This window comes from Mauremys reevesii, linkage group 5, assembly GCF_016161935.1.
Source record: "Mauremys reevesii isolate NIE-2019 linkage group 5, ASM1616193v1, whole genome shotgun sequence".
Lineage (NCBI taxonomy): Eukaryota > Metazoa > Chordata > Testudines > Geoemydidae > Mauremys > Mauremys reevesii.
In genome coordinates, this window is record NC_052627.1 from 120,444,419 (window position 1) to 120,469,240 (window position 24,822).

The window sequence follows — 24,822 nt, forward strand, 5'->3', positions numbered from 1 at the left end:
GTTAAAGGGTTTTACAAATATTAATGTATTAAACCTCATTCATGAGATAAGTGAGTACTGTCCCAGTTTTACAACTGAGTATACTGATGCTCATGCATCATTTATCAAGACACTCACAAAAGAGACTAGGAAGAGAACTAAGCTCCTAACTTTTAGCTCTGTGTTGCAGCTGACGTAGGGTATGTCTACAAAACAATGTAAGCCTAGGGTTAGTGGGACATGAGTCAGCTGAACCCTGTTAGGGAACACTGGGCTTGAGCATCTATACTGCATTTTAACCCTAGGTTAAAGATTTTCTTCTCACACCTAGGGCTCTGGCATCCACTCTGTGGTGCATAGACCTGAGTCCCATGGGTCGGGGGTGTCATAGGCCAGGCCTCCCCTAACCCAGGCCATGGCTCCACCCATGCGCCACCCTGAGGCTCCGGTTTTGCTTCCTGTCTTCCCCAAAGCCGGCAGGGGTTCAGCTCAAGCTGGTAGCCTGGAGCTTGGGGCTTGGGCTGGCTAGTGGCCCAGGGCGGCCGACAACCTGTGGCAGCTTGGGCCAGCCAGCGGACCTGGGATCAGGCCGGCACTTGGGGCCAGCCAGTGGACCTGGGGTCGGTCCAGCACTTGGGGCTAGCCGACAACCTGGGGGTCAGGCCGGCTGGTGTGGCCGGCAGCCTTGGACTCGGGGAGGCAGGAGTTGGTGGTGGCTTGGACACAGTGCGGGGGGGAGCTTGGGGCTCTGGGGGGCGGAAGGATGAGGTAGGGGCAGGGCCTTAGGCAGAAGGGGCAGGGCCAGGGACTAGCCTTCCGAAGGGGTGGTTCACGCGTCACCCGTGCCTTATCCCAGAGTGCCTATCACCCTGCCCCGCCCCATGTCAACACTCTAGCCCTCTGCACTGTGGGAAAACTCTACTGCCCACCCTGTTTCCTAACTGTGGTGATGTTATTGATGGGACTCAGGTGTTCATAAGGAGCATATCAGTACATAATCAGCATAATTAGCTCCTTTGGTGGCTGTCTCAGTAGAATGACAGCAGTGTGAGAAGGCTTTATACTGAATTACCATCTAATCTGAGAATTGGGCTCTCCACCTTCAGGCTGAATCCCATTAGCGGGAAAATGCCCCTATGCACCTGTTCTGAGGACAATTAGGACATCAGTCTCCAGGGCTGTCAAACTATTAAAATTAAACTTTGCAATTCTTAATTTTTAAAATGGGATGTTCAGTGAAGGTGTTTTTGTTTGATTTTGTTTATTTATTTATTTTTGTCTCTTTGTTTTGAAGTTTGAGGTAAAATGTAGGTTTCAGAGGAAAAACGCATGCCCCAGCCTGGCTGATGCTGGCTGCAGAGAGGTGAAGTGCGTCACCAGGATTAGGGTGCAGTGTGCTCCAGCACTGCACAGGGATTCTTATTCCTGCCCCCACCGCATCCCAGAAGGCAGGGTAAGGGATCCCAGAGAGGCTGTGGGGAAGTTTTGGGGCTGACTCCCACTCACAGTCCTCATGGTGTATGCTGTCCAGGAGCTTCTGCACATGCACCCCCAAGGAGGGCCCAGGAGCAAGGAGCAAAGGACAGAGAGTAGAGGGAGACCAAGCCGCTGCCCTGAAGGGAGGTGGAGCATGGTTGGGAGAGGGATGACCCTCAACATCCTGGCAGCCAGAAGCCTCCTCCCACCTGTCAATTTTGCTCCCTGCTCTGGACAAGCTCTGCACAGCAGCTGGGAGGAGCCAGAAGATGTACAAACAAAAGGTTTACAATTCTTTGTGATTTGTGACCTTTAATATTTCATTTGAATGGTAGAGAAGAAGCTAATAAAATGATTTATCTACTTATTGGAAATCATAACATTTCATCTGGCTGTGTTCTCTTGCCACAGACTATACTGCCCTCATTCATTTCTTTCAGTATTCTGTGTCCCAGTTTCGTTAGAAATATGTTAATCTGTTTCACTCTGCCTCTGATCATGGTGTATAAGTGACTAATAATTTAAGATCTATTATTAGCTCTCCCCATGCTGTTAGTCAATGTCATATTATTAGTTAAAGCAGTGTGAAACTATCCATGGCTATTTTCTCTAAAGCTGTATAAAACTAAAGCTAGTAACAATTCTGATGTTTCAGCTATTTCTAAAAAAAGGTCACTTGACAAACAGTTAGGTATTAATCAAACTGTGCAATAAGCATTGAATTTAAATGTAATATGTGGATTGCACAGCAATTCGGAAATAGCTGGTACTTTTTATGGTTCTTTTTAAAGAGAGAAATAAGTAATAAAGTAAATTGAGCAGGATTAAAATATGATCACATATAACATTACCTTCTATGTTTGGTTTATGAGTGGAAATTTGGCTCAAAGAAAATATATGCCAGATTCCGTGCATTCTACAATGGAAATGATTCAGTAGAATTTATTAATTATTGCTATTGTGATTGTATCCTTGTACAAAGGTTAGGTCCCCATTGTACTGAGCACTGTACAAACAAATAATACAAAACCAGTCCCTGCCCTAGAGAGCTCACAATTTAAGATTTAGACAATATGTAACAGGTAAATAAACAGAAAAATTGGAGTTCTGGAGGTGGGAGAAAAAGGTAAGAGTAGAGATGGATATATTGCCTAAGTTAGTAAGTACAGTAGTCACAGATGGTTGCCAGATGGTAGTGATTGTTACTGTGATGCCTACACCATATACTATGTAAGTTGTTTAGTCCTCTGTGATGGATAGAGTTCTGCAGAATTCATACCTACTGACTTTCTCAGGGTGCTCTTTGATGGGGTGTATAGATGTTATACACTATGAAGATAAAGAAGGGGTTGGTGCAGGATCAAAGAGACAAAAGGGAAGTGGTTCTGTTAAGCACACCTGCAGCTACTAAAAAGACTTCTGCTTGGAAGTCTGAACTTGGAAGATGAGGGTACTAAGGAAAAGAAGAAAGCTCTCTCTAGGAGCCTTGAGGAAAAGGCTCAAGAAGGTGTAAGTCAACAGATCCTGGCAATGGCTGAATCTGTGGAAGATAAATAGTCTTGTGTGCAGTGTTGTTACAGCAGTGTCAGTCCCAGGATATTAGAGAGACAAGGTGGGTGAGGTAATATCTTTTACTGGACCAACTTCTGTTGGTGAGAAAGACAAGCTTTCGAGCTACTCAGAGCTTTTCAGGTCTGGGAAAGGTACTCAGAGTGTCACAGCTAACTACAAGATCAAACAGATAGTTTAGCATAAGTAGTAACAGTGGTTCTCAAACTATTGTACTGGTGACCCCTTTCACATAGCAAGCCTCTGAGTGCAACACCCCTTATAATAATAAACACTTGTTTATATATTTAACACCATTACAAATGCTGGAGGCAAAGCAGGGTTTGGGGTGGAGGCTGACAGCTCATGACCCCCCATGTAATAACCTCACAACCCCCTGATGGGTCTCAACCCCTAGTTTGAGAACCCCTGAGGTGGAACATATTCTAAGGGACCATTCAAGGTGAAGTGGCCCATTAACACCCCTGTAGCCATAGGACAAAAAAGGGGATTAGTGGGTTACAGATTGTTGTAATAAAACATAAATCCAGTGTCTTTATTAAGACCATGCTTTTTAGTGTCTAGCAAAAATATGAATTTAAGCTCCCAGGTTTGTCATTTGAAAATATTGTGCAGGTTCCCTTTGAGGATGAGGACTGATAGGTCAGATATAGAGTGATTGCTTTGTGAAAAGTATTCACTCACAGGTGATAGGGTGTTTACTCTTGGGGGAATTCTGCACCACTGCGTGCATGCAGAATTCATGTCCTGAGCAGATTTCTTTGCTTCCCTGCAGAAAAATGACTTTCTGATGGGGAAACAAAGGGAAGATGCATGAGTAGTCATGTGCCCCTCCCCAACAGCACGAGCATGGGCCGTGGGTGGAGCCTCATTCTGGGGAGGCTAGCCCCCAGCTCCGCTCTTTTCGCTCATGTCCAGGGCCATGAGAGCCCCCGTGGCCCTCCCACGACCAGAGCCACAAGCTCCCCAGCACCTGTAGGAACCCCGGACAGGCTTGCCAAAGCCCCGAGCCTCCCCTTACCCTGCCCAAAGGAGGCCAGGCCTGACTGACCGAAGCCCGAGCCTCCTCCCTCCCAGCTGGAGGAGCTACAGCCAAGCTCACCAAAGCCCCAAGCCAAGCCACCCTCTGCCTGGAGGAGCCCGGGGCTGGCCGCAGCCATCCCATACCTCCCCTCCCCAGACCCAACCCACCCATCGTCCAGGGGAAAAGTTTCTGTAGACGACGCTTTTTGATATGTCCCATGTAGGTTCTGGGGCTGTTGAGGAGACGGTATATGCCTCCTCTGCAGTCCTGGAAACTGCATGGGGCATAATAAAGCAAAAACTTCACTGCCAAACCCCACAACCGGGGGTCCGGCAGCAGTGGTAGTGCCTTGGCCTATTATAGCTGCTGCCTGTGAGCATGGGTGTGTCGTTTTGGGGGCCCAGAGCAGCCAGCAGAGAGGTAAATCACTGGGAGGATGGAACTGGGATGCTCCAGGTGGTCCTAGATTTTACCCACCCCTCATCTGCCCAATTCCCATGCATCCAGATTCCCCATACCCAGACGCCCCTGCTGAGCCTCATCCCCCACATCCAGAACCCAGCCCCAAGCCCCCCGCACCCAAACCCGCATCCCACCGAGCCTCACCCCCCTGCACCCAGACCCCCTGCCAGACACCACCAGCCCCACACCTGGCCCTTCCCAGCCCCACCCTGGCCAGTGACTCCTACCCTGCACTGGACTTAGCTGCTAGTCCCGGCTGGGCTGGGGGTGGGGTAGGAGCCCCTGCACAGAGCAGCCAGGGCTGGATCAGAGCCAGAGCTGGGTCAGACCCACTCCCAAAAACCTTCCCCAGCTTTGCAACCATCTCCTCTGCTTGCGCTATGTCAGGGTCAGGTACAGCTTCACCCCCGAGTCTGCATCCCGGAGGGGAACAGGGACTGCAGGGTTATCTCCCACCTCTGTGAAGCCAGTCGCCTATGCTCCCCACTGCCATGCTGGAGCCTGCACATTTATTTACTGACAAATAAAATTTTCAGAATTTTGCAGAATTTTAAAATTTGCACAGAATTTTTTTTTGGTGCAGATTTTTTTTTTAATTCAGAATTCCGTCATGAGTAGGTTTTTATCTTTCATCATTTTCCTGTGTGAATTCTTTCGAGAGCAGAGTGACTGTCTGATTTGATCCATATAGTTGTTATTGGGGGATTTAATGCACTGGATGAGTACCCATATGTTGTGGTAGGCCTGTGTAGGACAAATGTATCTGGAAAGGTGTGGTGTGGGGGGTCTTGATCATTGTAACAGTGGAAATATGTCTGCAGGTTTTGCATCTGTTGTTCTGGCGGGGTCTGGTGCTGCTTTGCGTTGGTGAGGCCTGCTCTATAGGGAGTCTTGGCAGACAACTGGTATCTCTGTACACCAATTAGTGGTTTTCACTAGAATTAGTTGAAATACACCATCCTCTTATATTTATTTTGGAGTGAGATACAATAAGCCCTTGCAGAACTTTTTGTTCTGCCTTTTGAAATGGAAGAAAACTGGACAGTGGGATGAACCATTAAAGAACCATCTTCCATACCCTTTTCACCCTCCCCCCAAATTAAGAAATCCACTCAGTGAACCTGAATAAAGACCTGCTGGGACTCCTTAAACAGCTGGGGCCAACTGAGGACTGAGAGAGAGAGAGAGAGAGACAAACACACACACTCTAGATAAGATCCAATCATAGCCCCTTCCTGGGATTTGCTTTATTAATAATTTAAATCCCAACAAATGTAAACTTCTTGCCGAGCTTACTCTGGAATGTGGCTATTTCTATGGTTGTTCCCTGTAGGCCCCTTTTGTCCTTGGCACCTTCTGTTTTAGCAGGACACTTAGAGTTTCCAGGGTTAGAGCTAACAGTCCTCACTTGGTCTGGCTGCCAATAAGGCTAGATATTTTCCCTGTTTCTTTGATGAAGGAACTGAAAGTAAGCAGCTTGCTTAAGGCCACACAAAGTCAATGGCAGAACCAGGATTAGGACATGATTGAACGTAGAATTGAAATCTTGAAAGTCTCAACCAGACCACAATGCCCCTCGTTCTACTAATGGGTCAGCATGTGGATACTTGCCTTGCACTTATATGTCAGAGGTTTCTTTCCTGAAGGGGATTCCAGTGTCTGTGGGCTGATCTACATTGGGAGCACTTTGCCAGTGCCAGTGGTATATTATACTGGCAAGGTGCCCCATTATGGGTGCGCCTTATACCCACAAAACTGTTCTTTTGCTGACATAGCCTATTCAAGCCACTCTGGCTCTCCTGAGCAAAATAATCTATATTAAACACACAATTTGGTGGTATAACTGTTTTTAGACTAGGAGGTTTTGCTGGCACAGCTATGTGGATCACAGATCACATCTTGGCCTGGTCTACGCTACAACGTTAGGTCAATGTAAGTCACCTTGCATTGACCTCATTGTGTCAACACTCAAATTTGTCTCCTTCTAATGTAAGCATCCATTTTGGTGACTCATAAGACCACCTCCCCAAATGGCATTGAGCCAGGGTCGACATAGTGTGGTTGTTGCAGTGTGAGTGTAGAAACCATGTGACATATGTCAATGTTAACAGTCCTCTAACAGCTGTCTCAGAATGCCTAACACTTACCATTCTGGTTACAGCTGTGAACTCCACTGCCCAGGAGTCACAGAGGCTGAAAGTTGCCCCCCCTCCCCTACTTAACTCCTACCCCCACCGCCACCCTTTTCTTTGACTCCAGTTCAATGAGCACATCCAGCAGCTCTCATTTTTTATGCAACTGACTATGCTGGCTACAGGCTCCACATGCTCTTGTCTGGAGTAGATATGAGGTATTGGGTCTCTTGGGTCTGTGGGGAAAAGAGACTGTGCAGGCACAGCCATGGAGCAGTCATAGAAACGTGACATCTATAAGCTGATTGCATGGTGGATACAGGTAAAGTGGTACAACCGGGATCAACAGCAGTGCTGTGTGAAAGCAAAGGAACTGCAGCAGGCATACCGGAAGGCCTCATCACATTACAGTAACTGACTATTAAAAGTGCACTTTCAAGGCCTCCCTCAGCTGCATATCTCCGTGTTGAGCTCTTCTAATAGCCCCTGTGTCTCGCTGTGCAAACTCTGCAGACAGCTGCTCCACCTCTGCTCTCCACTGCAGTGACAGCTTTTCCCCCTTGAGTTCTGCATATTATCTGTGAGGCAAGCAGGCAGCTATAACCATTGGGATATTTTTCTTACTGAGATCCAATCTTGTGTAAACAACGCCAGCGTCCTTTCAGTCTACTAAAAGGAGATTCAACAGTCATTCTGCACCTGGTGAGCCAGTAGTTAAATCTTTCCTTGGTGCTGTCAGGGTTGCCGGTGTATGGCTTCATGAGCCAGGATCACTATTGGCATTTCAGCATTGCTATTGGTAATCTGCTGGTTCAGAGAGAATGTGCCTGTTTGCAGCTTTCTGAACAGTCTGTGTTCTTAAAGATGCAAACATCAAGCACCTTACATGCCCAGCCAATACTGATGCCAGTGAAACATTCCCTGTGATCCACCAATGCTTGCATATCTATGGAAAAGTAGCCATTTCTGTTGATACTCTGTGGCAAGGTGGGAAGGGATATGGCACCATCTTTCGCCCATCACACTTTGGGAATTCCATTGCTGCAAATCCATCCACTACGTCCTGCACATTGCTGAGGGTCACAATCCTGCAGAGCTGGAGACAATTAATGGCTGTACACACTTGCATGACAACAGCCCCCACTGTGGATTTTCCAACTCCAAAATGATTTCCCGTTGACCAATAGCAATTTGGCATTGCAAGTTTCCGTAGTGTGAGCGCCACTCGCTTCTCCACTGTCAGTGCAACTCTCATTTTGGTCCCAGGGCTGGGATGAGGTTCACACAAAGATCCAGGAATGTGGCCTTTCACATCCAAATGTTCTTCAGGCACTGCTCATCATCCCAAACCTGCATTATGATGTGATTCCACCAGTCAATGTACATTTCTCAGACCCAGAAGTGGTGCTCCCCTATCTGCACTGCTCCATGAATACCACCAGCAACCTTGAACTGGTTTTCACTGTGTCCCACAGCAATATGTCCTCCACAAAATCGTCATGCTGCATGGGTTTGTGGGATTTAAAAAAAAGACATGAAGATTATGGGATTGAGAAAGTTGCGGATAGAAACTTGAGCCCTTGGTCCCAGTTACCACTGCGTGACTCATTCTGCCCTGTCATGCATGGCCACTGTTTCCCAGAAGACAGTGTGCTGGACTGTGAGTTGCATACTGGGATACCTACTCATGACACAGACGCTTCTGGTGAATATAGCAGTGCCAACGCAAGGACCCACATAAGTGATATACTAACAGTGGCAGCTTCATGCCAATGCAACTAGTGTTGAGCAAAGTTTGGTGTGTAGACATGGTCCTTGTCAGACCACTGAACAATAGTTATGCTGGCAAAAGTTTGTAGTGTGGGCCTGGCCCATATATTTCAGAAAAGTAACTAAAGAAACAAAACAAAAAACTGTCGTCTTCATTTAGTAAAGAATGCATTTATTTTCTAGGAATGATTGCATTCAATTTAATGTTGGCATCTAGCACATGGCAAAAGTTATATGACAATGTGAATTGAATTCCTTTGTGCTAAGACAGGAGCATAATAATAATGAAATCTAAAGGCCCCATGACTAACATTAAATTCTTCTTTTTTTCAGGTTTGTTGCCCAAATTCATGATGAATTGTTGTTTGAAGTGGAAGATTCTCAAATTCATGAGTTTTCAGGTTAGTACAGTCTAAAACTTTTTTTTCATTTCTTTTCTTATCAGAATACTTTCAATTTGTGAGTATAAAAAGTTAGCAAAAGAGCAGGAACCATATTTCCCTTCATGATTTACAAAACATGTACAGTGCAGACTTTTCTGAGGTTTTTCCAACACCGACTATGTGATATACAAAATCTTTTATACTGCAGCTTATCTGGAATTAATCAAAACACCACTGATTTGAATGAACGAACACCGAGAAGAAAAATAAAAACAGTGTGGAGCCTAAAAACAGTAAAATAGTAACCATTTCTATAATGGTTCAGAAGACCTGAAAAGAAAAGCGAGAAAATAAGTCTGAAAGCAGTGATTTAAATTGAAGAAATGAACAAAAATGGTTGAAATTTCCAAGAAATATAAGGTTAAATAGTAAGATTGACCCAATGCAAAAGAAATACTGAACTCCTTAATGTAGTTAGTGCCTATTAGTTTCCTGCTTTTTTTCTGCTTTTTTTACACTGAGAACGTTATGATGGATCTTCCAGGCTAAGGATCAGTTGAGTTCCTGCCTAAATTTGTATCCTGTAACCTGGCATACTTCCAAGCATTGTTTCCTAATCTAGAGATTGCTTCTGCATCTGGTTCAGATTTAGCTAGCCAAGAAGGGCGCTCATGAGGCTGCAGGGTCTCTTCTCCAATGAGGAGTGGTGAAATTATTTCTGTGAGGCACTAAATGTTTGTTCACAATCTTCAATCTAGTTTGAAGCTGAACAATACCCTGGGCTAAGATAATCAGTATAAGGTCATGAATCGTTTCTACTAATTGGCACAAGAAATATTTTCCACTGTAACCTAAGCCTCCCAAATAAAAATGAAGTTAACCTTTCTCTGTTGTGTTAATTTAAACAATGTAATTTGCTTTATGAGTCTCACTTCATCATGATTCCCCTTATGAGTATTAGTTCATAAGGAGAACAGAGACTGTCCACCTAATCAAAACAAAGAACATGAGAAATATTTAAGCTCACTTTATGGGGGCAATGTAATGAATTAGGTTAATGTATTAGTGTTTGACCTCTGAATACAGGAGTTCAAATCTGGTTTGAATTATAAAACCACTATATCATTCAGCACAGATTACAGAAGAGGACAATGGCTGAGATAAAAGAGTTTCAGAGTTACACACAGTAATGCAGTCATTGGCCCAGATCTGTGGGGAAACGTACAGACCTTTCCTACTCTATTTTAGGCCTGTTTTCATTAGCAGTAAAATTATTCCAATAAGATAAAAAGTATATCTATCACGCAGACCTACCACCATTCTGTTTTTATTGGGTCAAATTCTGATCTTTGTTACACTAGTGTGAATCTGTAATAACTCCAGTAAGATCAACGGAGTTATATCAAGTATGACTGAAAGAAGAATTTGGCCCATTGTGTACAGAATAGTCTTAAATTATCTCAGTATAACTAATAAGAATATAATTTTTTCACTAAAAACAGGAAGAAAACTATTAAATTGTTAAATATTTTTTAAAATGTGAAATGAACTCAATGATCATAAAAGTGAAGGACTTATGGCACTAAATCTAGGCAGTTGCAGTGAATAATGCTTTTAAGATTGTGCAAGCTTCTTCCACAGTGTACCTCTCTGCTGACTAGCAACACCCATGTCATCCCAGTCCTGAATCTCTACTGTTCAAAGGTTGATGATTGTGTGAAATTGTAGAGTGTTTTTAATATCATGATGTTAACAGATGTATATTGAGGATTTAGACAAGGCCACTAGATTCATTTTCAGATGTAACCTCATTCATGTCTCCACAGGTGAGAGACTAAAGTATTAATATTCTTCTGTCACTGAAGCCAGAGGTGGTTTCCTAAGCCTAGATTGTGCTGGAGTCTCAAACAGCTCCTGGTTATGGTATGGCTGGACCCTGCCTCGCCCACAACATCTCCTCCCACCCCCCTTCTCACTGTTCATGGCAGGGGTGTCTGTCAGGGTTTCGCCAAGGTATCCAGGATGGTCTGCAGGGTGCTGGTGGTGTCTCCACCAAGTGTGGCATACAGCTTTTTGTAAAAACGGTTTGCGGCTCAGCACCAGATCAGGGCTTTCGCTTGATCTAAGGGAAAGAAAAAGAAGCAGCTTCACATGCAACCATTGTGGAATGAGATTCAATAATAATCTCCTCATCTCCACTGGCCTCTGTATTTCCTCCAAGACCAAATGGAGAATGAGCAGATAGTTATAATTCCTCAGACCTCACTAAGGAAGAAAGTGCCATGTCAGATTCAACAGATATCTCTCAACTTCTCAGAAGCCAAAGTTTTTGATACAATGACATCAAAACATTCAGCTAACTCTCTGAACTTGTCTAACTATAAAGTATGGTTGGGAAAGAAAGCAATGTTTTAAAACAGGAAATAATGAAAAGCACTTCTTATCAGTGAGAATATACCAAGGGAATGAAATTGGATGCTAACCATGTTATGTCTGTTAGACTTTCTAAATCAGAATTCATATCTTGGAGATTGGTGCCTAAAATTGATCCTCCATCACCTTTCTGTTTAAAAAGAATCAAACAAACAAACAAACAAAAACTCCTCCCCGCCCCCATTTCCCATAAAGGATTCACTGACCTCGCAGGAACTACTGTCCACCTCTGACATGAAGAATGGCACCTCTGGTAAACTCCTAACTGCTTCCATATACTCCTCCTGTGCTTCTAGAGAGATTATGATTAGGCTTATTGATTTTTAAAAAGTCTCCACGCACAAGAATTTAAGGAAGACTTAAAAAGTACAAGATTTAATTTCTTTTGCAACAGATTTGGGATTTTTTGTTTGTTTTTAAGATGCATCAATTGCTATATTGTCTTTTCTATCTCAGAATCTGGATTACAGGGTACTAGCAGGAAGAATCCTTTAATGGTGCCACTTCAAATTCATATCTTTCTTCTTTTTCCTCTAATTTCAAAAATTATTTGGTATTCTAACATAACTACAAGGTATAATCCTCATGAGATAGCAATAAAATATATACAGCCTTGCAAATCTGCAGATATCCACTTTTATATTCGCAGATATCTGCACCTGCGGATGTAGATGCGTTTGTATTGTTTGCCATCTTTGCAGATCGCAGATCAGATGTGGATATAATTATTCAGATTCAGGTAATACCAGTGAAAGTTTACTTTGCTTTTATATCACGTTGTCAGTTCATCAGCGAAAATTGAAATCATCACTGCGTCACCTCTCTGCCCTTCCTTGCCAGTTACCTCCAGAAAAGATTCCAAACTCTGTATTTGAAAAGCCAATGAAGAAAGAAATTCAAAAGAAATTAAGTGCTGGTGCAAACAGTTTGAAGGGAAATAGAAAGGCAAATCACCAATTTGGAATACATTCAGATTACTTATTCATGAAAATGGAGATACTGTGGCTGGATGTGTCGCATGCAAAAAAGTCTGTGCTTTTACTAGCCATAAAACTGGTACTTCAGACTCAAACATAAATGTAGTCCGGAATTGGGATCCAGTTTGCTGAAGATATTCACCAAGAAATGTGTCATTATCAGACAAACATGAAGAGAACCGTGACTCAGGAATTGCTACAAACTTCAACAACAGACATAAGACCTTTCAAGGTAGTCAGCGGTGAGGGATTCCTTGCATATTCTCAATCTTTGATTAACATGAGAGCCAAATGGATGCACATGAGCTAATACCACATTCCACAACATTACCCTTGATCTGTGGATGGATGATTATAGAAAGGTTGCCTATTTGAGAGTAACTGTTCATTACACAGGAGCTGCAGCGCTGGTGGGTGCCGCACAGCTGCGGCCGCTGCAATTAGTAACTGTCACCTGGCACATCCAGCATCCAGCGCTGCCTGGCTGCAGCTCAGCGCTGCTGGTACACCTGGTCTGGTGTAGCGATTGCAGCGCACGCTGCTCGTGTGGGACACACACCAGCGCGCTTTGTTGGCCTCAGGGTATTAGCAGATATCCCAGAATGCTTTAACTAAATTACTCTCTTTGTTTGTTTTGTAACTCTCGAGCTCCGGAGGAGCTCATGTTATTCAGGCTGCTTATTCCATCCACTCTCTCTCTCTCTGCTCCCGCTCAGCACGCCCCCCCCCCCCTTTTGAAAAGCGTTGCTGCCACTTTTGAAGCTGGGATAGCTGCCCATAAAATTCTCTTCTCCGCCCCCTGTCACACACCCCCCCCCCCCTGAAAAAGACGTTGCTGTTGCTTTGAAACTGGGGGAGCTGCCCATAATGTGCAATGGCCACACACCAGCGCCGTTGTGTTCCACACAGTTGGATGACCAGCACAGACCCACAACAGTTGGGAATCATGGAGCAGGTGCTTTGTGTGACTCATTTTCACATCGGGAAACCAAACACTGCAAAGAACCTTTTATTCTGTTATGCTGTTATTCAAGCACTCAGAAGATTTGATATACACAGTATTACCAACCGGATGGTTTTTGCTATGGACCAGGGAGCAAATGTGGTGGCAGCCCTGAAGTCCTATGTGTGAATAAGCTGCTCGGTGCACATTATAAATACTGTACTTGAATACACTACCAAACTGGGAAACCAGAAAGAGGAAGCACTAACTGAACTGATCCACACAAGCCAAAATCTCATTAATTACTTCAGGAGATCTGGACTTCAAAGCAGACTGCAGAAGTCTCTGAAAGGAGATGTTGAAACATGATGGAACAGCAAACTACTCATGTTTAAGATAATCGAGGAGCAATAGGACAGAATATATGAAATTTTGACAGAAGAGGGGTATACTCAGCTCATTGATATCATTGACCACAACACATCGAGAATCTTAACAGAGTTCCTGCAACCCTTCAAGGAAGCGGCATATGCACAAGAGCAACCATCACTGCCCCTTTTCAGACTTTTGTACCAAATTGGCACCGTCCAAGTTTTTTATTTTATAGTTCAGTTTGTAATTTTGAGCATTGACTTGAGATGTTTATTATTTTTATGTAAAAGGCTATTTGTTCTGATGCATGTTATATAATAAGATTGATGTTTAAAATAGTAGTAATAACAATAATAGTGTGCCCATTTATTAAGCCTTATAGCTTTCTTATATAGTACACATTCATGCACACAAATGCTCCTCCTAAGAGGCCCCGTGAGATAGGGTGCTGATGTGGGTACAGGTGCAGATGCGGATACATATAAAGGTGGAGCGCAGATCGTGGGTAGAATACAAGTCAATTATTGAGGATGCAGATCCAAATTTTTGTATCTATGCAGGGCTCTAAAAATATAACCCACATTTTTAAATGGTTTTGGAACTGATTGTTCTTCAGGAAATCCCCAGATAACAGCAGATTTAGATTCATATCAATTCCTTCAATTTTTCATATTACTACTCAGGCAACCATGTCTTCTACAAGCACAGAAAGCAATAAATGAGATTCATTATTTTCAAGATGTGGGATACATAGTAAATATGGAGAAATGTCTTTGATACCAGTTCCAAATCTATCTCATTAGGGGTTGATTTTGATACCTGTAAAGTAGTTATTGGCCCTATCTCAGAGAGTAAAAGTAAATAACATCAATGCACGAAATGTTACATTTGCATCACAGCAAGAGATGTAATAATGGTGTTAGGTCTGATACTCTCTTGTATAAACTTAGGCTGAAATCCTGGCCCCACTGTAATATTCAGTGATTTCAGTGGGGTAGGATTATACTGATAGTTCTTTAGTGCCATTTCCACTCAAATTCCTTAAAGTCATATTAAACCTCTCCGTGGTAACAGAACAGGAATAGCTGGTCCTTAAGTGTCACTTTTCCAAAAGCAGTCAAGGCATCCTTTGTAAAATGAGCTGTCCCAGAAAATCTGGGGAAAGGACTCTCTCTAGGTAAAGAGACTGTTTATTATAACAGGTTCTTCTATAAAAATCTGGCAGCCATTAGTATTCAGCCTATGGTTTAGATAGAAAAACAGGAGTAATATAAACTTTCTCAAATTTATAGCAGTCAGTGTCATTGCACTTGTAGCTATGAAACATCGTCGTAGTTACATACTAATTCTGATAATGTCACAGTACATTAGCAGTAGCTTGTTTGAACAACAATAATAAAGTTCACCTTCACCTTGTAGCTGATCATGAAAGCAGAATAGGCAGGGTCAAGATTTCATTATCCCAGAGAATGAGCACTGAATTCCTAAGTGTTTATCTTCTGTGTTAAATACTAAGGAAACGACCACTGATTTGTTTGCACCGGTGAGAATCCATCTCCTTCTAATGTTTCCAGTCACTTTAAGGCAGTGCTTCTTCCCTGCTGCGGTACACCTTGATACCTTTAATTATTTTGAGACCCACTACCTTATTGTCTCCAAATGGACTCGCCCTCTTATCGTCTGGATTTAAGCTGTTTACCACCCTTGCCATTCACAGTCTGTACAATACAGTTACTGAGCAGGGTGGGCAAACTTTTTGGCCTGAGGTCCACATTTGGGTGGGGAAATTGCATGCAGGGCCATGAATGTAGTTTTGGGGCAGGGGGTTAGGGTGCAGGAGGGAGCGTGGTGTGCAGGAAGGGGCTCAGAGCAAGGGCTTGGGGAGCAGGAGGGATGTGGGGTGTACAAGGGGGCTCAGGGCAGGGGGTGGGGTGCAGGAGGTGGTGTGACCTTAAAAACCTCTAAGGAAGGAGAGTCCACCACCTCCCTAGGTAACCCATTCCGGTGCTTCACCACTCTGAGTGAAAAAGTTTTTCCTAATATCCAACCTAAACCTCCCCCACTGCAACTTGAGACCATTACTCCTTCTTCTGTCATCAGGGACCACTGAGAACAGTCTAGATCCATCCTCTTTGGAACCCCCTTTCAGGTAGTTGAAAGCAGATATCAAATCCCCCCTCATTCGTCTCTTCTGCAGACTAAACAATCCCAGTTCTCTCAGGCTCTCCTCATAAGTCATGTGCTCCAGCCCCCTAATCATTTTTGTTGCCCTCCGCTGGACTCTTTCCAATTTTTCCACCTCCTTCTTGTAGTGTGGGGCCCAAAACTGGACACAGTACTCCAGATGAGGTCTTACCAATGTCGAATAGAGGGGAATGATCACATCCCTCAATCTGCTGGCAATACCCCTACTTATACAGCCCAAAATGCCGTTAGCCTTCTTGGCAACAAGGGCACACTGTTGACTCATATCCAGCTTCTCGTCCACTGTAACCCCTAGGTCCTTTTCTGCAGAACTGCTTCCTAGCCATTCAGTCCCTAGTCTGTAACAGTGCATGGGATTCTTCCATCCTAAGTGCAGGACTCTGCACTTGTCCTTGTTGAACCTCATCAGGTTTCTTTTGGCCCAGTCCTCTAATTTATCTAGGTCCCTCTGTACCCTATCCCTACCCTCCAGCGTATCTACCACTCCTCCAAGTTTAGTGTCATCTGCAAACTTGCTGAGAGTGCAGTCCACGCCATCCTCCAGATCGTTAATGAAGATATTGAACAAAACCGGCCCCAGGACTGACCCTTGGGGCACTCCACTTGAAACTGGCTGCCAGCTAGACATGGAGCCATTGATCACTACCCATTGAGCCCAACGATCTAGCCAGCTTTCTATCCACCTTATAGTCCAATCATCCAGCCCATACTTCTTTAACTTGCCGGCAAGAATACTGTGTAGAATACATTAACTTTATTGTGCGGACTGTGACAAGTATTTTCAGTCAATTCACTCATTGACACCAACAAGTCCCCAGTTCTGCCTCCCAGCTCCCCCACCCCCACCAGTTCTGCCTCCCAGCTCCTCCACCTCACACCCCGACCTCACCCCCGAGTTCAGCCCCTCCTGGGGTTCTTTCCCACTCCCAACCCTGGGGGGCTGCAGCAAGAACCCTGTTCCCCTTCCAGGCTTGGGGCAGTGGCTCCAGGGGCTCTTCCCTCCAACACCCAGCCAGCAGCTGCTGGAGGGAAGGGGACAGGTAGATGAGCTGACTGGTTGCTCACAGGAGGAGAGGGGAAAGGAGAGATAGATTAAGCTCTGATTGGTTGCTCTACCCCTGGAGGAAGTGGGGCAGATGACCAATCAGAAAGCAGCTTTCCCCCCTTCCTTCTCTCTCCCTAGCCCCCACTCTGCAGGACTCAAATTTGCTATCTTAATCTCTTTTAGGGAATGTAATGTGATGCATGCATAATACTTGAAAGGGGCATTGTCCCAGAGAGCAAAAGTACAGAATGTGATCTAGATCTGACACTGATTAAAATACAAGGTAAGGGTTTTTTGTTCTCACATGTAGTTTAAAAAAAAATTCTGCAGCACACCTGTTCAGATCTGATGGCACACCGGTTGGGAAACACCATTGTAAGGGCCCACTAACCAAAGTAGCAGATGAAAGGTGGGAGTTTCTGAAAATCAGTGAAAGTCAACGTGAGCTCCTAACTCATTCAAGTGCTTCTGAACATTCCTCCACTGATCTTCATCCCAGATGAGTGCAGGATACATAGGATTATGAATATTTGTCAAAATAACCACAAGACTTGCTGTTTAAAAATAATACTGTAGTGCAAAGAGCAGTGAGTTCTTGCATCCCTGACATTTGTGTTCAGAGGACATATGGCTGCTGTTTTTCATTACGTGTAGGTCTTGTTTGTCATACTGTCCACATAAATTACATTTCAAGCTATGGAAAAATGCAGCAGAACATGTAGCAGTATTGATATGCCAACATGTGACGTTATTGATATAATCTGGGACCATATTGAACATGGTTGCAACCAAGGTCCTGTAGTGGCACCAAATCTTATGTGAAAGGTGTCTAAGACCAGGTTATGGGTTGCTGGTTATGATTATGCTGTCTGTATGAATGTGTTATTTTGTAGTTGAAGTTATGAATATTGGCTCTATACTGTCTGTACTTCAAACTTATGCTATGCTTCTGGGAGACAAGTTGGTGTTAGCTCTGCTTAGCCTGCTTGATGGCCCATTAAGGACCATGAGCTATACAATTGACCCATTGAGAGAAGGCAGATATGCCTTGTAACTCAGCAAAGTATGCAGGGACTTGCCCATGTGACTCCAGACTCCATTTTGCTGTAATTTTCCACAGTAAGGACAAAGAGGTTCTTACACCTGGAAAAAACTATAAAAGGCTGATGCCTCATCTCCATCTTGTTTTCAATCCTGCTTCTTACCTCTGGTGGGACTTTGCTACAAACTGAAGCTCTGAACAAAGGACTGAATGACCCATCCCAGTGGGGGATGTACTCCAGAGACTTGATTTGAACCTGCAGTTATTCTATCACTGCTACAAGCCTGAACCAAGAACTTTGCCATTACTGTATGTAATTGATTCCATTTAACCAATTCTAGCTCTCATCTATATATTTTTCCTTTTATGAATAAACCTTTAGATTTTAGTTTCTAAAGGATTGGCAACAGCGTGATTTGTGGGTAAGATCTGATTTGTATATTGACCTGGGTCTGGGGCTTGATTCTTTGGGATTGAGAGAACCTTTTTCTTTTATTGGGGTGTTGGTTTTCATAACCATTCATCTCCAGGACAAGTGGGACTGGTGGTGATAGTGGAAAACTGGAGTGTCTAAGGGAATTGCTTGTGTGACTTGTGATTAGCCAGTGGGGTGAGACCAAAGTCCTCTCTGTCTGGCTGGTTTGGTTTGCCTTAAAGGTGGAAAAACCCCAGCCTTGGGCTGTGACTGCCCTGTTTTAAGCGATTTGTCCTGAATTGGCACTCTCAGTTGGGTCCCGCCAGAACTGCATCGTCACACAACATAAAAGGGGAATTGTAACTCTTCACAATAAATGGGTCAGATGGGTCCCCCATGTTAAAAAAAATTGTTGGTCTAGATAGTAAGGGTGTTAAATGACAGTTTATAACAGGATCAAAGATGAATGTCACTGGATGATGTCTCTACTCACTGATGGTCAGTGCTTTGAGAAGCATCAGGGACTGCTAGATGTTCATTACACCCTGTGGAGGGATGGTCCAGTAGTTAGGACATTAGCCTAGCATTTGGGAGATGGCTTCAATTCCCTGCTCCCCTACAGACGACCTTGGGCAAGTCACTAAGCCTCTCTGGCACAGATTTCTAAAGGTATTTAGGTGTTGCTGTGCTATGCCTGACTGTTTTAGGTGCCTAAATCTCATTTCCAAAGAGGATTTAGGCACTTAGAAACCAAAGTCTCATTGACAATTGATAGGATTTAGACTTCTAAAAGCCTAAATCCCTTTTGGAAATGAAATTTAGGCTCCTAAATCTGTTAGATGCTGATACTGAATGCAGCAATGCCTAAACACCTCTAAAAATCTGGGCCTCTGGGTCTCATGTAAAATTGATCTAATAGCATTTCCTTCTCTCACAGGGGTTTTGGAGGGATAAATACATTAAAGATTGTGATTCCCTTTGGGGTCTACTGATGAAATAGGTATATAAAAATTTGATATTATTATTATTATTATTGTCATTATTGTCTTCACTTACCATATGCATACGTTCCCAACATAATGTCATCAGCAGAGCAAGGAATTTTATTGGGGATATTTGGGCTGTAGGAGGTTAGGACTGGATTTGCTTGGCTAATGTAGTAGTACACCTCATAAGTTTTGGCCAGCTGATGATTTTGAGTCTTTTGAACTTCGTGTACTGCTGTAAAGGGTATATAGTAAGTAGATTTTCCTATAGTTTGGACAGAGACATATGGTGTGTGATGTCACATACTGGATAATTGCTGTATTTCGGTGTGGGGGGCACATATTCTCTAGACCGGGCCTAACATTCACAGATCCTTGTGTGTGTATATATGTAGTATATTTCTCCATTCAAGGGCCTAGCCAAGCCTTACTTTCAGGAGCCAAGCAAGAGATTGTTTTGCCATTCATTAAAATATCCAAATTTGGCTAGGTCATGCTCCTCCATGATAATTCATTCAGTCTATGGAAGAAACAGACATCCAAATGCCTCAGCCCTAACCTCCAGTACGTTCTAACCAGGTAGAAGAATAATCTCATGGAACTTGGTTCCTTCAGAAGTGGAAGCAATATATCAGCATCCAGAGACTAGAACACCATACAATCCAGCATCGTTTTGTATAGTGTACATCAGCAGGAGCAAGGTTGTCTAAGGCCTGGTCTACACTGGGGGCGGGGAGGGGGAGAGTCAATCTATGATACACAACTTTAGCTATGAGAATAGCGTAGCTGAAGTCGACGTATCTTAAATTGACTTAGATTGACTTATTTCGCATCCTCGTGGCACGGGATCGACGGCCACTGCTCCCCCGTCGACTCTGCTTCTCCTCTCACCCTGGTGGAGTTCCAGAGTTGACAGGGAGCGTGTTCTGGGATCGATTTATCACGTCTAGATGAGATGTGATACATCAATCCCCGATAGATCGATCACTACTTGCCAATCTGGTGGGTAGTGTAGACATACCCTTACGTTGACCTAATGCTGTAGCGTATACCAAGCCTCTGAGAGAGAGAAGATTAAGCATGGATTAGGATTTCACAAGACATACACTAAAGACAGTGTTGTGCACAGACAGTGTTGTGGCGGTGGTAACAGCAACAGCCCAGGTATTTCACATGGAGGATTGTTTAGCTGGCACTGGTCTCTTTGGTTCATCGAATAAGAGAGCTCAGTCTTTAGTGACACAGCCTGTCTAAAATTTATTATTGTTTTTGTTAGTTTTGTTTTAGACCCAGTTTCACATATTTAAAATTTAACCATACTTTATTAGGAAAGAAATGCCAACCCATACAACTTTGAACTACAGCAGTCAGACATTCTCTATATACCTATGTCTCTTAGAGGTGCTGTGCTTTGATATTTCTTGAGTTTCAAACTTCAAATAATTATTTTTAATTGAAAATATTATAGATATGAGAAGATATTTTAAAAATTGTCTTTAAACTCGCTAATTTCATGGAAATTGAATACAAGTTTTATTTTAAAGTAACTGGACTGTTCCACAACAGAAAAGGGTTTCCATTTTATTTCTTTGTTTGATATACAAAAACAATTTGAGTAATTTTTGAATAGTTAAATGTGTATTCAGTCTAGGAATAAAGACTTTATTCAGCATGACACAAATAAAGTATTACACAACATGGTATTTTCTTTCTATATACGGTAGTTCTAAATTAGAAATTAAAGATGAATATATTCAAACTTTTATGTCTTTATTATAGCACTTGTAAAAAGAACAATGGAATCCCTGCAGCAAATCAAAGCCTTAGAAATGCCCCTAAAGGTATGGACAATTCTGTATTGAATTACATTTACCCTGAAGACTCTATCATATTGGCTTTTACAGGTTGCTGTTAATTATTTCAAGAACCTATAGGTAGTTACTTTGGAATTCACTTCACTAGTTTCTTTTTCATATCTGCAAGTAATATAGACTTAAAATCACACTAGAAGCTCTAAACACAACTGACTGAAAAAGAACGTCCTCTAAATTTCCAAGGCCATGTCCAGATTCTGACATTTATGTCAACATTGTACTGTGATCACTCTAACATCTGTTTCATTCACTGCTGTGGAATTCCTGTTTAGAGTCGAAGAATGAAAAATATGAGAAATCATTTATATCCTACAGAGGCCTTCTAAAATATATCTGACATCCTGTATTGAAAATCTATTCCAAAAGACCTCTCCTCAGTCAGTTTCAGTTAAATCCAAGCCACAAAAATTACTCAGTAATTCAGTGCTGCTTGGTACATTTAACAGGTTCTTCACAGCAGAAGCCCGGGTTTTATTTTATGAGTTAAGATACAGTCAATTACTGGACATCTGACTGCTTCAGGAGGCATGCTTTCCAATCCATGATTCATATAAATGGCAAATACAGTGTACAGAAAGTTAAAATGACTGCTTACATTGTATCTGGTTTTCATATAGACGGAGAACCGTAGCTGGTGCCACATGCTTCAGCGGAAAATGAACAGAGCAGTTACTGAGTGATCCATCCCCTGACATTCAGGGCCAGTTTCCAGCAGTCATAGGTTTAGGAACACCCAGCTCATGAGGTTGCATCCCTGACTAACTTGGCTAATATGCATTGATGGACCTATCCTCCATTAACTTACCTAATTCTTTTGTGAACTCAGTTATACTTTTGGCCTTCACATCATCCCCTGGCAACAAGTTCCACAGGTTGACTGTGTGTTGTGTGAAGACGTACTTCCTTATGTTAGTTTTAAACCTGCTACCATTTAATGTCATTTCCTTTTCACTTTCTTCACACCATTTGTGATTTTATAGACCTCCATCATATCTTCACTAAGCCAAAAACTCATTCAATTAAGTTATCATCCTTGTTGAACTATGTAAAAATATATGGATTTCAATCAGTCACAACCCAAAAAATTGACTCTGTTCCCCTCACAGCTTATACTGAATTCTCAGTGTCGGTTGGCCAAGATTTTTTAAAGTGAATAGTGATTTTGGGTGCCTTAGTTTTTGTTTGTTCAACTTGAGACATCTTAAAGGTACTTGATTTTCAGAAAGTGCTGAGCACACTCAAATATCAGCTTTCCTAAAATGTTTGAAATGGATTACCCCAAAATGGAGGCACCCCAAGTCACTAGTCACTTTTAAAAATCTTGGCCATATCCCCTGTTTGCAAAAATTGAGTATATTACTGATCAATTATTCACTGTTTGAACATTCCTCTGAGCAACTATTCACAAGCCACAGTCTCAATATATAGAAATGACACTAAACTGGGAGGAGAGGTAGAATGTTGGCGGGTAGGAATAGGGTCCAGAATGACCTAGACAAATTGGAGGATTGGGCTAAAAGAAATCTGATGAGGTTCAACAAGGACAAGTGCAAAGTCCTGCACTTAGGACGGAAGAATCCCCTGCACTGCTACAGGCTGGGGACTGACTGGCTAAGCGCCAGTTCTGCAGAAAAGGATCTGGGGATAACGGTGGACGAGAAGCTGGATATGAGTCAACAGGGTGCCCTTGTTGCCAAGAAGGGTAATGGCATATTGGGCTGCATTAGCAGGAGCATTGCCAGCAGATCGAGGGAAGTGAATATTCCACTCTATTCGGCACTGGTGAGGCCACATGGAGTACTGCATCTAGTTTTGGGCCCCCCACTACCGAAAGGATGTGGACAAATTGGAGTGAGTCCAGTGGAGGGCAATGAAAATAATTAGAGGGTTGGGAAACATGACTTATGACGAGAGGCTGATGGAACAGGGATTATTTAGTCTGCAGAAGAGAAGAGTGAGGGGGGATTCGATAGCAACCTTCAACTACCTGAAGGCAGGTTCCACAGCGGATGGAGCTAGGCTGTTCTCAGTGGTGGCAGATAACAGAACAAGGAGCAATGGTCTCAAGTTGCAGTGGGGGAGGTCTACGTTGGATATTAGGAAAAACTATTTCACTAGGAGGGTGGTGAAGCACTGGAATGGGTTACCTAGGGAGGTGGTGGAATCTCCATCCTTAGAGGTTTTTAAGGCCCGGTTAGACAAAGCCCTGGCTGGGATGATTTAGTGGACTTGGTCCTGCTTTGAGCAGGGAGTTGGACTAGATGACCTCCTGAGGTGTCTTTCAACCCTAATCTTCTTTGACTCTATGATTAAATTACATACAAAAATGTGTTAAAGAACATTAAGGTTGCAAAATCAATCACTGAAAAGTTAGGAAATGTGAAGATTAAAATTGCCTAGGCACTCTTATTTACTCCTCCTTCAAATACAAAGATGAGGGAGTAGGAGGTGGAACATTCAATGACACTGAAAGGGAATGAGTTTGTAACTGGTACATGGAAATACATGGTTTACACAACACAATTAATCCTTGGAACTCATTGCCATGAGAGATCATTGATGTAAGAACTTAGGAGGGTTCTAAAAAGGATCATGGATAAGGCAAACATCCCAGTTACATAAGAGGGGATATAAATCTTCATGGTTCAGGGCATAAACAACCACTAACAGGCAGGGGTTGGTAAGAAAAAGTTCCTATGGGCAAAATGTTACACATCTGCCTACAGGCACAGACTCCGTGGGTGCTCTGGGGCTCAAGCACCCATATACAAAAAAATAGGGGGTGCTCAGCATGCACCAGATGCAGTTGCTGGGCCGGGCTGGCTGCTGATCAGCTATATGGTGGGTTCTGGGGTGGAGCAGCAAGCAGCTGGTAGGAGGCGCTCTGAGGCGGCAGAGATGAGTGAGCAGCAGGCGTGTGGGGAGGGCTTTGGGGGAGGGGGGCAGAGCAGAGGCGGGGCCTTGGAGTGGGGCACCCACCGGGAGGGGGGGAGGGATTTCTCCCTCTAAAGTATCTAGTACCAGACACTGTCAGATATTGGACTAACTGGACTACTGCTCTGATCAAACATGGCCATTCCCACAGTAGCTTGGCAGTTCCCAAGTTAATGACAAGTTCATCTAGAACAGGTGAAAGGGAATCCATGCTCAGACAATATGTAGTCAGGGGCTGGGTTTCACTGAAATTGCTGAGTGGCATTTATTAAAAAGTTAGGAGTATTCTTCTGAGCGATAATATATGTAAATATATCTGGTTAAAATAAGAATAATTAACATCTCCTGCTTCAGGGCATCCCTTGTGGGACTCAGGAAGACATTCTCCCTTTAATGCACAATAGGCTAGGTGCATTATAAAGGTGTTTCACCTTCCTCTGAAGTATCAGGTTTGGATCAGTGCCAGATAGCAGATTTAATGGACTAATAGTTTGATCTGGTTGAGTAGATCCTGTGCTCACTAAAGCAAAAATCTGTGTTTTTGTTATTGTCATATTTTATCTTGTATAATGAGAATAATGCTTCTGAGATGTGAATGATGAAGACGATAAGCTTTTATAAAAAGCCTCACCATATACCTAGCTTCTATTTCATATATATGTGTATGCTCTATTACTCTGAACATTACCCCTTTAATATGGAGAAGGAAGTGTTACAAAGTAGAGCACACAGAATTTTAGTGGGGAGAGATTTTTTTTGTTTGTTTTGGACAAAAGGACACGGTACCCCTCTACCCCGATA

General features: G+C 43.2%; 1 protein-coding gene across 1 annotated transcript in view; it reads left to right on the plus strand.

Moving 5' to 3' along the window:
- Window positions 1–24,822, plus strand: part of POLN (DNA polymerase nu) — a 227,947-nt gene that overhangs the window by 201,395 nt on the left and 1,730 nt on the right. The window contains exons 24-25 of the mRNA XM_039539378.1: window positions 8,746–8,813; window positions 20,993–21,054. Coding sequence (XP_039395312.1) covers window positions 8,746–8,813; window positions 20,993–21,054 — 130 coding nt within the window. The remainder of the gene's footprint in view (window positions 1–8,745; window positions 8,814–20,992; window positions 21,055–24,822) is intronic.